The sequence below is a fragment of the Trachymyrmex cornetzi genome, unplaced genomic scaffold (genome assembly GCF_001594075.2).
Source record: "Trachymyrmex cornetzi isolate Tcor2-1 unplaced genomic scaffold, Tcor1.1 scaffold16, whole genome shotgun sequence".
Taxonomy (NCBI): domain Eukaryota; kingdom Metazoa; phylum Arthropoda; class Insecta; order Hymenoptera; family Formicidae; genus Trachymyrmex; species Trachymyrmex cornetzi.
The window spans coordinates 5,152,856-5,169,993 of NW_017296201.1; the positions used below are offsets into that span (position 1 = coordinate 5,152,856).

Here is a 17,138-nt window from a genome sequence, read left to right on the forward strand (position 1 = left end):
CCCGCCGTGCGTTCATGCAGATGCGCGCGCGATCGTTGTGTTAAATCTTTAATTTCGTCAGGAAACCATATTGTAGTGTTATTTTGTGCGACGTGGAATTGTCCGTGATTGAAATTCAAGATTCATAGCCGCGTGTCCTGACGCACCGCCGGAACGATGTTTGGGATGATGTAAACGCGCGTGTGACGTTTAATTTCTAATTTTGACATGCAGTAATTAAACTAATGTTTAGCAATGTTCTAAAATGTTTAAGATAAAAATACAAAGGATGAAAAAAAAAACAAATGAATGGACGAGATAAACAAATGGATTCGTTTAATGGAAACGTTATTTCTGTAAATGTAAATGGAACAAATTAAATTTACTAAATTAAATTTACTTTGCTCTTTCATTTATATATTGTAAATAGAGCAAATTATATGTGGTAGGATTTAGATATAGATAAAAAAAGAAAGGATGTATAAGAGGATTAGCTTACACTTACGTGCATGCGTATGCAAGATAAGGGTCTGCAGTAGAAACTGCCACGACGTGTGCCAATAAAGCGGTAATCTATGGTGAGCTTACGTTATAATCGCCGAGGGTTATCTGAAACAGTGCCATCCAGGTCGAAGGATAGGAATGATACAAAGATGATTTCACTCCGGGGAATCCCTTATAAAGAAAGTAAAACGATTGCGAAAATCCGAAGAGCATAATCGTGTAGATGATACCGAAGGTCAACATATCGCCCGTTATCATGCTGTATACCATAGTGACAAACGGACCAGTCAATCGAATCGCTCTGTAAGAAAGAAATTAATGTAGTGAGCAAGTATCTTGAAGAGCATAAAGCATCTCATAAAAATTTACGGCAAAACTAATTATATGCACTGAAAGAAATGTTGTTACTCATAAAAGCAATGTTTTAATTTTAAGATATTAAGTATTAATTTTGTTCTTGTCTCCGTTTTTTAAACTTAGGCCCGTTTTCACAATATATTTACCTAAAGATTGAAGGTTACCAAGAAATTTATGACTGAACTTCATTGATGAATCTCTTGGTAACCTTTAATCTTTATAGGTAACCATATATTGTCTCAAAAAGGTCTAAAATTGAAGTATTTTTTATTATTAAACAATTAAATGTTTGTTTTGCAAAGATGTTTTAAATGTAAATATTTTAAATACTGCAGTTTTCATAGTGTTTCGTATAATCTTTTATTTTGTTGGTATGTTATTAACAAAAACTTTTTTACTTTTTCATTAAAAAAATTTGTTAGAATAATCACAAATTTTAATTAAAATAACACAATTTTTAAATGAAAAAGTAAGACAGTTTTTGTTAGTTAAATATCAACAGAATAAACGGTTATACGTATCAAACATTTCTCTCAGCGTGAAAAATAGAAAAGTGCAATTTACGGGAACGATTAAATATCGAAGACAAAATTTTCGAAGTTTATTGGATTTAGCTTGTGCACCGTGCAGTTTGTTTTGACTTTAATTACACAATGTTCCACATATTAGCGGTATCAACAAAATTATCATTATTGCTGTTACGTGAATGAGCTGTCGTCGTGTTTCATTCAGTGATATTCGCGTATCAAAGTTCGAGGTAAATCAGTCTATTAACGTCATCGACATCGATTTCATTCGTATGATTCAAATGCGCTTAATATTATGCATACAAAATCCATCGTAAAACATTTGCCGGCCTGATATATGTGGGACGCACATGATAATTGTATCCCTCTAATCCACCAAAATGATGTGTCTTTTCGCTCGCGCACGACAATCGCTAAAGCTAGATTCAAACATCACCATCCCGCAAACAAATTGATGACGTGTATTTTCTTTCTCGCGGTACACGTAATTAAGTTTAATACCGATTAATGTAAAAGGGTTGTTTACGATTATCGTCGCGCTGGCTCTCGTGACCGTCCAGACCGTTGAATATGTAGAAATAATAGCTGATTTGGAATACGTGCAATTTTATATTTTGCTTCCGTGAAATGGTCCAGATATTATTTGCATTTACCGGTATTAATTCGCACGTATAGAGAAAGCTTTGGATAACGAAATGTTCGGTTAACAAGTTAAAAAGTGCATGGCTTTGAACACTTGATATCGGAGTTCAGTTATCGCGTTTCCAGTAGCCGCGATAACACGAATAGGTCAGGCACGAAAAGTGCTTGTGCAGCAATCCGGTGTGCATATGTAAACTACTCTTCTTACACGCAGCTCACAAATTTATAACGAGGAAAACAATTAAATGCTAATAACTCTACCTACCAGAGAGAAATTTAAATACGTTATTGATTACCCTGAAATGATCGATAATACAATTTATCTTTTTTAATATCATTTAAAAAAATTAAGAATAAACCGTAAAGTGATTTAAGTGATTATAGTAAATGATATATTAATTTACAACTTTCAGATATTAAAAGCTATTAAAAAATATTAATAAATAATTAAAATTATTCACATGTAGTAGACGCGAACGTACTTAAACGAATTTCAATAATAAATTGTGAAATTGACAAGATAAAAAGAGAAAATTTATTACGCAGTATATAGGGATATGTTTAAAATGTTTGAAGGTCTTTTTATTGATATCCCTATACTCAAAGCGAAAGAAAATTTCATTTTAAGTTAGCGTATTACTGATTAAATTAACTTTGTAATACTCCAGTGTAAGTAAGTTACGACTCTTTCGTTATCGCAAAGTTAGAATCGCGACTACTAATATAAAGCAGACTTCGAATAAAGTATTAACGTATTATACTTCATCGCCATTAAAACAATTCACTGACAAAGATTTACTTTAATATTCTTCATATTGTCTAATATAAATTTACTTTATTTCGTAACTATATATAAAAGAATATAATATATTAACAAAATTTAATTTTCGTTTTAGCTAATTGAAAGAAAATATATAAATGGAATTATCATTGAAATTATAATAAACGGAATTCTAAACGGAACTATATATAAATTATTTTGTTCTCGATATATGATGTACTGGATTCTTCGTCCTTTTTGCCCGATGATTTTTTACACGCTTTGAGGATCGCGTATTTGCGTTATACAATTACAACTAACGGTATACATTGATGAAATCAAAACGATTTGTAATTCGAGACTCGTGGCATCCGGCGTATCATATGCGAGCACAATAGGAATACGAGCTGTAATCGAGGGATCGAAGAACGAGCGATTAAAATCGATGTCGTCGCTATCGCCGTCGCCGTACCGGACGGCTACGGAAAATAAAAGCTCTTTAATCCCGACGCTGCATCCGCACCCGTCGACAGACCGACAAATTTTTCAGATTCGTCATTCGGCTGAGATTAAGATTGAAGAGACTCGCGTGGCTCTGTGAGCGAACGAACGAATGAGCGAACGAAGCGACGGATGAACGAATGGCGAATGATCGACGAATAACGGCGGAAGAGAGAGCATCGATCGAGCCTCCATTAACTCCGACGACGACGTCGTCGTCGTCGTCGTCGTCGTCGTTGTCGTCGTCGTCGTCGTCGTCGGTCGGTCCTACCCTCTTCCGCTAATCGATGGGTGACCTTATCTTGTCAAGGGTTACCGGCGCCCATAAATCTTCGGCCTTTTTCTCAGAGTAAGTTCAAGGGAGGGTACAGCCGCGATAGAAAAGACACCGTGGATATTCTCCGATATAACTCGCACGGTATAGCACGGTATAAGCGATGTAACTTGGATGAGGGATATAACATCGTTGTCCCGGGTATCGCGTATACGTTGTCCCGGGAAAATCAATAGGAACGCCGACTTCCGCTCGCCAAACAAGTTTCCGCTACGCGAGTCTTCCTTGCTACTTTCAGTGAAGTTCGAGAGGGGAGACGTCATATTTTTTCTTTTTTTTTTTCACCGTCTCGTGCAACTCCTTCGGTAATTATGCCGAATTAATGTCAGCTGAGCCACCGTATCGATTTATCATAATAATGAATTATAAACAAACTTTTTGTTTCTCTCTGCCATGATGAATATCTGATTATGAGAAGGAAACTTGAAAATAATTAATTTGAACTACTAGCTTTGCGTATGCAGAATGTTTCATAAAAATTGCATTTTAACTATAGGACCACTACGTTAAAAATAACTCCTATATTTTTGAGGAGACACATGGGTGATAATTTTATTATTTCGTTTAATTTGTATTTATTGATCGTACAAGATTAATGTAAATTAAATGAATTATTAAATCAATTATATCTGTGTGAATATCATTGCTACCAAAGAAATGTATGCTTAATATACTGCTATAGGCTTAATATAGCTTTTGACGCTGACAAAGTATCAAATCGTATTAATCAAAAAAAGAGGATAAATTGAATGATGAGTAATATCACGAGAAAAAAATTATAATGTCATTATCGATGCCGTAATTCAATATAGCCTTTGAAGTCCAGAACTGTAATGAAGGACTAACTACGTTACCGAGTCCCCATAAAGTGGGGCTCCAATATATTTTATTTATTTAGAGCGCGGCGCGACGTAGAAGCCGCGATATTCCGCACGCGTAATTACTGTCCATCAGGATCCTCTTTAGACTCCTGACATCACTTCGTTTAAGTACGTATACGTGCAGTAATTCCTCAAAGGTTCCCGCGCACTCTCGATGCCACTCGGTGTTTCTTGTCCTCCATCACGGCTGTCGTTCGCCTTGGCAATAAGCCACAGTCACGCCTGAGATTAATTTCGCACAAAATTTAACGGGAGCCCGCTACAACCCGCCTCTAAAGTTACGGCCTAAGTGCTTTACGATGTACCATTTACGAGCCGCCGTTTTACGTCTGTTTAAATTCAATATACACTCTTTGCGCCTGTACAAGTTCCAGGGACGCCTCTGTATTACTTATAGCTTGCTCTCAGGCACCTTGTACCTTAGGCGCAGCTGAAGGCCACAGAAAGAGGGTACAAAAGCCAATATAATGTTCTCTTCTTTGTTGATATTTCAGCGCGTTTCAGCTCGAAGACGATATCTGATAGAACTTTTTTGTATTCTATGATATATGCAGGGTGTCCCCGTAAGTTTTAGCCAATCGCTTTTGTGTAGAGCAACTAAACTAAATCGAAAAGTCCTCTATACCATTTTGCAATTTTCGCAATAGTTAACACGATATTAATTACCAAAAATTGCCAAATATCGATCTTGAATAATTTTTTACTCAAATACTATCAATTTTACAGAAAAACTGCAACAAACATTTATCTTCTTCTCATAGAACTCCATGAATTTTTTCAGAATTTTTTATTAACTTTTTAGTAATTTTTAGCAATTTTTAGAAATTAATAATTTATTAACTATTGCGGAAATTGCAAAATGGTAGAAGACTTTTCGACTCAGTTTAGTCCGCTCTATCTACACAAAAGCGATTGGCCAAAACTTACTGGACACCCTGTATATTTCCATGATATAGTTTATATAAAATCACCGATTGTAATTGAAACAGTACACGGAGAGATGAGACACGGAAATAATGATTTTGTTAAAGTTTCTAAATATTTAACTAGATTTGGAATCATATAATTTTGTTAGACCATCGAAATAACTACGTAGGATTTCAAGCATGATGAGCAATGCTGCAAAAAGTTTTGACATTTTAGCAACCGGTTTGAGCGACCTACTTATTATTTAATAATTATTTTAATGATTCAACAAAATTATTTTTAGATCTGTATTCAGTTAAATTTTAGATATTTCAGTAAAACTGTCCTTTTTATGTAACAATAGTTATATTTATGGAAATAGAATTCTATTAAAAAAACAAAATATGGAAATAGAAATGCATTTTCAATTACTTAATTCCCTACGAAAATTTAATAATAGAAAATTTAATAATCAGAAAATAATATTGCTGCAATGATCGGTATCTGATTTGTAGAGAAGTAGAGCGTCAAGCGATTAGTAACTATCTGACACCATGCACCTGCTGAAATATAGTGTTTTAGTGATGTTTACGTACAATCGAACCGCGGTAGAACAAACTGAATTTTTCGAAAGGAGCAGCTGCAATCCGACTGTTCTATTCCCGATGTTGGTCACGTAGATTTGATATCACGTATTAGGAACGTATAAGCACAATGCGAATGCACGTTCTCGCCTCTCGATAAACCATTTGTCCCATTCTTCGCGGAAGTACATCCGACAAGAGACGTCGACATTCGTCAAAGTGTCGTTAAGCAAGAAAACGCTTGCTAGAAGTATGTCGCGAGTAACCGATGTAGAAAACAGATTCACAACTTGTGGAAGTTCTCCGTAAAAACGGGAAATTCTCCCAGCAGAATGCAAATAATGATTTTATATTATGAGTTATGGAGACATGCCTATAAAGAAAATATATGTTTTAAGAAATTTAAATTATAATCGTATTATATAATACATATAAATGAAAATAACTAAATAAAAAGGTTTAAAAGATAATATATAGAAAGGTAATCATCGCAAAATTCTTTCTCATGAATAACTTTCAGAAATTGGATTATCATGTATAATATTAATGCATATCGCGCTTAACTTATACACTGAAAAAAGTCTGCTTTAGTAATAGCTACCAAATATTGATTAAAATAATTTTACTCAAACATTCGATTAATATTATCAAAAATAATGTTACCTTTTTAAATATTTAATAATTATTGCTGAACGATTTTATTGGTTACATTATGTTCGGTAATACTTACTAAATATTTAAAAAGGTAAAATTATTTTTGGTTATGTTAATCAAATATTTGATTGAAATTATTTTACTCGACATTTGATGGTTATTACCAGACTTTTTTTTTCAGAGTACAGCACAGAACATTTGCAATATTATTGAAACGTTGCAATGTTGCTGAAATAATCTGTGCTATATGGATAATATTAAACATCTTCACATTGCAATTTTATTAGAACAACAACAAAAAACTCCAAAACCAGGGCGAATTTTATTAGAACTAATAATGGAGAATGTATCCTTTCATAAAAATAGAAGTACGCTTTTTTCAGCTTTACCCTTGATACTGCGGTATCTTTTTTTTTCCTCGTCAATCTACCATATTTAGATCCCATCCTTTTTTACGATTACGTAAAAATAACCAATCACGATTATTTTCTGCACGTTGGCGTACGTAATTTTGAGATACAGCGAAAAAAAAAAACGTTAAATTATACCCAAAGGAAGGATTTGCTACATGAGAGATCCATTCGATATACTCGGTCCGACAAATAGCTTGCGGTGTACATACGCACAGGTGGCTGTAAACACGTCGCCAGTTTACACGCGGCGATTGTCCGTGGCGGTGGCGCTAAAATGATGCGTGAAACAAATGGGTGGCAGCAACGTAACGAGTGCGACCTGGTCGCGTCGCGCCAGTAAATTGCAACCACTTTAATTTCGCAGCTGCCTCCCCCGCGTCCCTCCGCCCTGTCTCTTGTATATTACTTACCCGGCGAAAAACATAAGAAGAAACCACGAGCCCGGCACGGCGAACACCAGTATCGCATCCTCCGCGTGCCGATCGCCAGCGATACGACATGGAATGCACGCGAGAATGAGCAGATTGCTGATCACGAATATCAACTTGGCCGGTTCGTGGCTCTGAAATGCAAATGCGCGCAGACGGAACGTTAGTGCGGCCTCATGCACTCTTGCAACGTTTCAGGAACGTCCGCAGGGGAATCGATATTTTCGTACAATTTCGATACCTCCGTGTAACGAATGCGTTATCACGGCGACGCGACGACGCACTGAGTATTTGCTCGATGCATATCAAGGATAGATAAACGAAATATTTTATACGATTGTTTCATCAACTTTAAGACGAATCTTTAAGATATTAGTTTTTAAGAGAGAAATTTTATATTTTAATATTAAGATTTTAAAAAATTTGAAAAATTATTTATTATATGTATATATTTATATTATAAATTTCTTCAAAAAAAATATATATAATACTATATCAAATTGTGTGTGAAGAAGAAAAACAACATTTCTTTTCAAAAAGATTCGATATTAAGTAATAGTCATGACGGTATATATAAAGAGCTGAACATTACATTTATCATAAATAAAATATTTTTTATCATTTATATATATATATATATATATATATTTTTGAACCGTCGTAGTATTAATTACCCGCAAATCGAAGCGGATACATGTACTTGCAATAATATATAATACAACGTTATAGCTTATATTTGATTGTATTGAATTAGACCGACGAATGTGTGCTATATTGATCCTGTACAAGCAATAACCAACATGATATATGTATATACATGTATATTCTCTCCTAATTGATAGATATGAATAGATAACCAATAGGCGTGCTAATGCGTCAATGTTTGTACATTTTTGTGATATTTGTGAGAATTCTTGAACTGGAAAGCACATAATATAATTGTATTAATATAAATTAATTAATTATAATAATAAATAACAATACGTTATATTATACGTGATGTATATTACAAAATAAATTTGATTAGCTGTAATTTCTTTTAAAATAGAAAATAGAGTAAAATTGATTTAAAAAAATTTAATTGGAAGCTATACATAGTTTATAATCTGCTGATGGAAAAAATCCATCTTTACTATCGAGGACATACATCGAAATATCACCTCTACCAAAAATGCTTTTAACGCAATCCATCATTATCAACAATGTCTGTCCTGAGATTTATATGATACGAAAAAAATAGTATTGTTAAATTAAAAGTATTAAATTATATGGTTATATTAACACTAACTTTCGTTATAAATTCGATTCATTATAAATTTAATACAAAAATAAGTTTGTTTTTTTATCCATATAATTTGATACAATTATATAATACAAACAATATATTATCTTCAGTTATCTATAATATACCGTCTCTGATTACACAGCTAATAAAGAAAAAAGATAGAAAGAACCTTTCATCAAATTGCTACCGCGTTGCTGTCGATGTTGTTATAATACCGCTATACGTAATGCTTCGATAATCATCGCTCTATCTTTCTCTTATTCTTCGAACTCATTAATGCATAAAAGATTAATACCACGAACGTACAGCTTCCTTCGATAGCCATAGGATATCTTGGCGCATCCATAGATCCGTGATTCGTTACAGTTCACCAGTCTCAGGATTTGCGCAACTGACTACACTTAGCCTGGCATTGCCGCACTGAAATTGCGCCGTTGAGTATCGGCATTTGCGAACTAGCACGAAACAACGGGATATTTCATGATTGGGAGAAATGACGAAAATGCAGATGGAAAACCGGAGCATTTTATATATTTACTCAAAGATTTTTAATCTTATTATATAAAAAATTAATTATTTAGAGAAAAGGAATTCATTAACTTACAAAATAGAATTAATTTAATTTTCTACGTTTATATATACTTCATTATAATTGCATCTAGAATTTTATGCAACTTTATGCAAAACAGCCTGAAAGAAAATTACACATCTCTGTATTTCTTTGAAATTACTCCACTTTTTCTGTAAAATCCCAGTGTGTTTTGTTCGACAAATCACACTTTAAAGTCTTATCCATCTCTTATGTATCTACAGTTTAATTATATTTCTGTTTAACAATGCGAAAGTTAAAGAACTCCGTACTAATTAGAAAATTAAATCTCGGTTAGTTTTCACAGATAATGTACACTCTCAAAAATATCGGTGGATTCAACACCATGCGGTGTCTATATAATTCTCACTGTGTGGTAATATTAACACCAACACAGTGAAAATTATATATATATATATAAACATCACACGGTATTAAATCAATACTGATATTTTTTAGAGTGTAGCTTATAACGTGGTGAACAAAAGGCTCCAGTAATGGATACTTTTTAAATTATGGCTTATCAAAAGTGTTCTGTGTATGAGCACAAGTTTTATACTTTTTATACATCATATTTCAAAAACTATCCATTATCGAGCCTTATGTCTGTGACATCTTTGATTCACTACGTTATAAACTACATTATATGTGAAAACTAACTCATTTTGTTAGGATCCAATTTTTTATATACACTGAGAGAAATGATTTTGTTATAGAAACAAATCAAGGGAAAACAAATGTGATATTTGTTAAAAAAACGATTTATTAGTTACTATCGTAAATTAATTATTTCTCATTCATTAATGTAACAAATAATCAATAGTATCGTTTGCAAATAAGAGGCTCATATACATATATAGAAGTCGTAGACGGTCGCAAGATCTCAAATTGTAAGAAATTGATCGATTCTAGTCAAGTATTCTCCCTATATTTGACTGCGATTGATCAGTTTCCTACAACTTAAGACTTCACGATCATCTACGATTTCTATGTAAACAAGCCTAAATAAAGTCTATCCAAAAGATAGGTTAGATTCTATATAGTTTGCCTCTGTGACTAGTAATTGGTTGGTATAGCATACTAGCAGCAATCACAACAGACCAAATTTGTTACATATTTACCGATTACTTGTTAAAGATACTGATGGTTTGTTAAATTAACGAAATCCTTTCTCTCAGTGTGTAAATAGTGCGAGGTCCTTTGTTAAATGAGGATATCAGTATATCTATTCATATCTTCGGGTATACGATTTAATAACTATAGGTTTTGAAATTAATTGTAAAAACTCGGGATCCTAGATGGTGCTCTCGCGATTTCAAACGGTAAAACTTCCCTGACGGTGAAGTGACCGCGCGGCGCGGCGGCGGGAAAAATGTCCGAGCCTACCAGTTGCTTCAGGAATGATAGCGGACCGACGTTGATCATCTCGCATCCCAGCTGCACCAGGATGTAATTCAGCACGCCCAGCACGGTGATGCACTCCGCCGCGGTGCGGACGACGTCCGTTATCTCCTCGGGCCACTGCAGCAGCACAGCCTCCATGTCCGCGGGCCTGAAGTACATGGCTAAGGACAGCGAGGCCAGGTGAAACACCAAGATAATCAATCGCTTCAGGAACTGCAACTTTTCAGTGGAGAATAGAACGTCGGCGTAAGCACCCACGGAACTTTCCGCATCGATTGGCCGGAATATAAGAGCAAAGTTTTACGAGCGGTAATATAAGGGCGGACTCGCGAAAATATCGCTGGTCCCGAGGCTGAACTCAGAGAGGCTTGGATATCAGTCGGGCGTTTGAAAAGATTGATTTATCTCGCATATTTTGAATCGTTTATTCATTGTATCTGTTTTCCCAGATTCTATTTTCTCGGTAGTGAAAGCGTAATTTATAGTCAGGATCGATAACCCCTGAGATTATTTCATTACGTCAAATACGACGAAAATAATTTTTCTCTTTTGCATCTAATATCACGCGTCTGTTTCTTCATAAAATGACATCAGTTCCAAATATAGCGAAACTTAATAAATAATTTGCGAACGGCACACAGCTCGCGCTATCGCGCCACGCTCGTATTATCGCGCACAATCCAACGCATAACCAGACGTTTAACGTCTTTTGTTTTATCTTTTACCTCGCGTTATCGCAGCACTTGTTTGTAAAGTTGTAATCGCACGCGTTTTGTTGTAACAGATGAAAACATTTTAACGAGCCGCTCCGAGATTGACTCCGGTACGATCCGATAATACGAAAATCATAGCCAAACGGACACAATAATACTGCATATTGCGTTTACGTGCATGCGGTTCGAGTGTGGCTGTGATTAGTGCCATAAATGGGACACGTTATGGACGCGATGCAGTTATAATATGCGCGATACGCGCCCGTCTGCCGAAGCCATCGGCGTACGTACGAAAGCTCGTTTGTGGTACGATAGTAATTGCAATCAGCTCGCCCGTATAACTTCGATAGCCATCGTTTCGAAATCACTGAGCCACCATGGATCCGCGACAGACTGACTTGAAATAACCGGCGCAATTATACCGCCATCGCCGGAAGCCTCATCGACGTTACTCGACCGATCGACCCGAGTGTTAATTCCAAGTTACAATTCGACAGGGAAAGAGAAAGAGAGAAATCGCTAGTAAATAGCGCGACAATATCTCGTATTATACAGACGCGCATCTGCGCTCGCGCATCTGATATGCGAAACCGCGTGAAAATTTGATCTTCATTTTATCAATTTTGAATGAACGTTTATGAACGTTATTTTCCTCCCAAAATTCACGTTTCCCAATCGTTTAAATCGCTTTAATCGCTTAATTCTTTCCCGCGAGTCGTTTATGAAGCTATCTAAAATAACGGTTTAAAAAATTTACAAGTTTCAGAAACTTCTATAAAACTTCTGATAAAAACTATGTTTGATGATATTACCCTGTCTCTTTCATAAGTGACCTAAGCAGCTTTGCGAAGTAACATGTTATTTATCGGCAATTGTCCAGGTGGCTCATCTGTTGTCAACTACATAAAATATATAAAGTGAAAAAGCATCGCAACGTGAGCTGCTTTTACGATGTAAGCCGATCTTCTTCAAAGTGCTCGCGTAAAGATTTCCCAAAAATACGGTCTGGCAATGGAAATCTAAAATTGCTTCTTAACAAATAGAGATATTTTTGACTGTAGAAGATAGATGTAGAAGATAGAATCGCCGACGAGATCAAGATTGATTTATTTTTAGATGCCATTTAAGAAATTCGATTAGGGAGTCACTTAAAGAAAGTGACAAGCTTTTAGCAGAAAACAATTTTCGAGCAACATCAAATAAACTCGATAAACGATTTTTGTTTCTACATTATTTAAATGTTGTTTATGTATTATTTAATAAAAAGATGTCATTTGAAAATTGCATTGGGGAAACCATATTCTATAGTATTTACGTATTAAACATCTTAAGTTTTAATATATCTCTTAATACAAAGCACTACTATATTACGCAAAAATATACAAAGTATGAAAAAACGCAAAAATATAAAATTGAAGAACTAAAAGAATCAACTCTCTTCTCGATGCTTTGAATTGTGCACAGAATATAAAAAGAAAAGAAATCTCTCTTTGTTCGACGTAAGAATCAGTTATACGAATACACAATTCAAAATTACAAGCTCTGAAGGAGGCTGCCATTGTTTTATGAAAGAAGAAAAAAAATCCTGTGTATCATAATATATATCAAGCATTATTTTACATCTAATATTATTTATAAAATTTTCGAATTTTGATATACTTTTCATCGAAATATTTTTATTGTCAAATATATTAATTATTTAAACTATTTTCAAGAGAGAGGGGACTGAGGGGCTGCTACATATTCTTTACATTTCGTACTTTATTTCGAAGTTGGATATGGTAGAAAAATTTGATATTCGGGGGAATACCAGTAAAAGATGAATTAATAAAAGATGAGGTCAGTGTGTATGCCTTATGATTCTATTGTTACAAAGAGGATCTCGAGTTGTCGGAGCAAAGTCAAGCATAAAACCGAAGAGATGATGAAAAACTTGAAAATATAGTAATGTCTTATAATTCAGCGAGAAACGAGCGGGAACGCCATCACGTGGACGCACTTACTCGCGCGAAGGTCTTCCATTTTTCCTCAAGTAATCGCTGAATAATACCACCGTCCAGCATGTCCAAGTGCTCCTCCTTCGTACCGTTCAGAATGATAAATAGCGCAGAGTTCCAGTCTGAAATAGAAATTCGGAGAGAGCCATTTGCGGTTAATGGAACATCGCTTTAGGGTTTGTGCCGCGATAATTATGGGTTTTGCATTAGTGAGCGTGCATATAGTGTGATGTATACAGGTGCAGGTGCGAGCAAGACTTTTCGGCATTTTCTCCTCCTCCGACAGAGGAACATCCGGCACGAAAGATTTCCGCTGCAGAGACGGAAATTTTCCGTCGCCACCATGTGTCGTCGCCGTACGGTCAAAAGATAAATCCGCCGCGCCATTAAGGTTTTATTCGAAAATGTTCACAATCGCTAAAGAATAGTACGGCATTTTCAAAAAAATGTCAATTTATGTATCTGTACATCAATACAACAAACTGGATAACATCCGAACTATTCCATGGCGAGATGGTCGTTTAAATATTTGAATCGCGATTAGTGACTTTTAAACATTTTAGCGCGATCAATATAGTACACCTTTCGTCCTGCCAAATCGCATCGTGCAATATTAAGTGCAACGTTCATGTGCAACGTTACTGAGAGACTCGGTTGTGTATTGATCGCATGCATCTGTCGTCGCACTTTGCCCGGCTTTGGCGCGAGTGCTAAAGTAATTGGAACTTGGAGGATTGTATCCTCGGGAGTCCTTAATTACCGCTCGACACGAGCGAAGGTGTACACGGTAGCTTGACCCGAAAAACATCGTTTCCCGGATAGGAAACGTCTAAAGTGAGCTATTATTTTAGTTATTACTTTGCTATTTTTATATTTATTAATATTGACTTTATCTCTATATAAAATTTTGGGAATATGTGAAAAGAAGATTTGGACAGATCTTAAGATAGAATTCTAAATTTCAATAACGAAAATCATAACTTGAACATATGTTATGTAGCAAACGTTATAGCATTGTATTGATTGAGATTCTCAAACGATTACAGGTTTATAATTTAAGGAGAATAATTCGGATGTCGGATAAGTCAAGCGATAAAACGGATCTGGTGCTAATGTCAATATTTTCGATCATCCGGTTCTCAATCTTGCATGACGACCGCTGACCTCTCGACTCCAAACCGGTTGGTATCCACGGTGAAGTTACTAACGCGTGTCCGTTACCGCATCATGTAATTATATCTGACTTTGGAACACAGAGCCACGATAGTTTTCCCCAAGCTTCCTCCTAGTATATTCTCGGCCACTATTAACCTCGACCGGACATTGAACCGAACTTAAATAATAAGTACCATTTTGGGCGTTTCATTTTTCATGATCGGTAGTAATTATTTCAGAGGATTAGTCGCGAAATTAATGAAAAAAAATACTTTCGAAGTATACTTAGAAACGTGACGGTATAATTTATAAATCCATGGGTGCGTTTCGAGTTATGCATGAAGCGCATGATATATGCATCATTTTGTCCTTGTTGTTCACGAAATAATAAAGAATAAAACGATACATCATGTGTTTAATGCGTTTCATGCGTAACTCGGAACGCACCTTGTATGTATGATTTTAAATAGTACTAATTTAAATCCTAGACTTGAGTTGTCAGATCCAACATCAACATTTCCAGGACATGTCCAAGGCGAAAAATGGATTATTATAAATTAATTATTCTCTCTCTCTCTCTCTCTCTCTCTCTCTCTCTTTCGAGCTAAATCTTGTATCAGTTAGTATCCCCACATAAACTATGATATATATACACTGATCATTTTTTGTGATAAAATTTTAAATTGAAATAACTTTATTAATACTATAATATAATGAAATAAATAATGAAATAACTTTTTAAGCTAGAAAGGCGGGTAAAAAACTATTGTATAGTTTCCTTGAAAGTTTTTTCTGTTTATTTAGAAAAACGATTTTCAAGAGAACTCAGTGATGCCAGAACAAACACAGTGTCGTAGACATGCTCGTGATTGAATCACATATTTTTGTATAAATCTTTAAATGTCAATGTTTGTGATCGCGAAAAGTAGCTTAAAAAGTATGAGATGAATTTTGTTAGGATTTCGTTAATATTATATAATAGCATTTCCGGGATAGAAAATTTCAATCACTGGACACGGGATCAGCTGAATTTCGGGTCTTTCCCAGAAATCCTGGCCATCTGGCAATCCTAACATAGACACGAACGAAATTTTTTCCCAAATAATAAATAAATGTAAAATATATTCAAAGAGACTCTTTCTAAAATCGTAAATAAATGTAAAATATTCAAATTGGAAATAACTTACAAAGTTAATTAAGAAAGCTAAGCCTTTAATAAAGCAAAGTTTTAAGCTTGTATAACTTGTTTACAAATCCGGCTTAAAATAAAGAAGAGTAATTAATTACGAAAAATAATTTAAAGAATAAATTTATTACTAGTATTGACTCTATCCGTATAAAATAATCTTTTGTTTAACTCGTCTTTGTAAGATTTACCCATCTATATCATCTTATTTTCTAAGGCTCTCTGTTATTGTCATCGCGATAAAGTCTGCGATTCTGTGCAGCTCTCGAAATAGACATCAGTATATTTCTGTTTTTTTTTTTTTTTTTTTTTTTTTTTTTTTTTTTTTTTTTTATCCAAAAAGTTGACAGGTTCTGGTATCGAAAGTAAATAATAGAAAAAAAACTTGTAAATTGTGAATAAAAACTCAACAGATAACAAAAATCGCGTGAATGTCTACTGGGTGTCGTCAAGTTTGCGAAGATGATTTTTTTAGCGAAAATTTGATTTATATTTGATGTTTCGTACTGAAAACTATATGCGTTACGAATTGAACTTTAAAAGTGTCAATGGAAATCAAAACTTTGCATTTGTTAGATTTTAAGTAGATATTTTAATAAAAATAAAATAAAAATTAATTGAGAGATTGTGATAAGTAGGTAATAAATTTTTTTTTAAACTAAAGTTTAAATTTATAAAAAAGTTTTTTAAACTTTACCGTAAATAGAACACTTATTATTAGTACATAGCTATTGTAGCTGCAATTGCGAATTTCATGGTGCACTTACGTGAGTTTTATGGTATCATATTATTTACGAGTATAAATTTCAACAAATCCATTATAAAGAGAAAGGAGAATCGTTTTGTTACATACTTTTTTGCTTGTTTTCATGATGCGTCGTGTTACTAAATAATGGTATAAAAAAAAAATTATTACAAACGTATATTATATACAAATATAATATATATTAAACAGTACAACGAAATTTTATTAATAGTATTATAATATTATACAATATAACATAACGATTTATATAAACCATGTATTTCTATAGAAATACCTAGAAATCGCTACCTCTGTAAGATGAGCGTGAAGTCAATTCAGCTAATTCAATAGGAGAAAGGATGACGGATATCTTTACCCAATCGTGATTAAACTATAGTATACCGAAATGTATCACTATAGATTTTATTTTTGCATTTGCAATGAAGCATATTTGTATGCCATTTTCCTATATATTTGTGCAAAAATAAAAATGTAAGAAAAGTATTATTTAGTTCTCATTTTGATCATAAAAGATGTAATTATATCCGAGGTAATCTTTACACTCTATAATATAGCAATTCACAATGCAGGTTA

General features: G+C 34.2%; 1 protein-coding gene across 1 annotated transcript in view; it reads right to left on the minus strand.

The window, feature by feature from the left end:
- The window catches only part of iav (transient receptor potential cation channel subfamily V iav), a 29,235-nt gene that overhangs the window by 6,713 nt on the left and 5,384 nt on the right, over window positions 1-17,138 (minus strand). Inside the window, exons 3-6 of the mRNA XM_018503800.1 lie at window positions 13,465-13,580; window positions 10,731-10,967; window positions 7,453-7,604; window positions 568-784 (exon numbers count right to left, since the gene is read on the minus strand). Of these exons, the coding sequence (XP_018359302.1) occupies window positions 568-784; window positions 7,453-7,604; window positions 10,731-10,967; window positions 13,465-13,580 (722 nt within the window). The remainder of the gene's footprint in view (window positions 1-567; window positions 785-7,452; window positions 7,605-10,730; window positions 10,968-13,464; window positions 13,581-17,138) is intronic.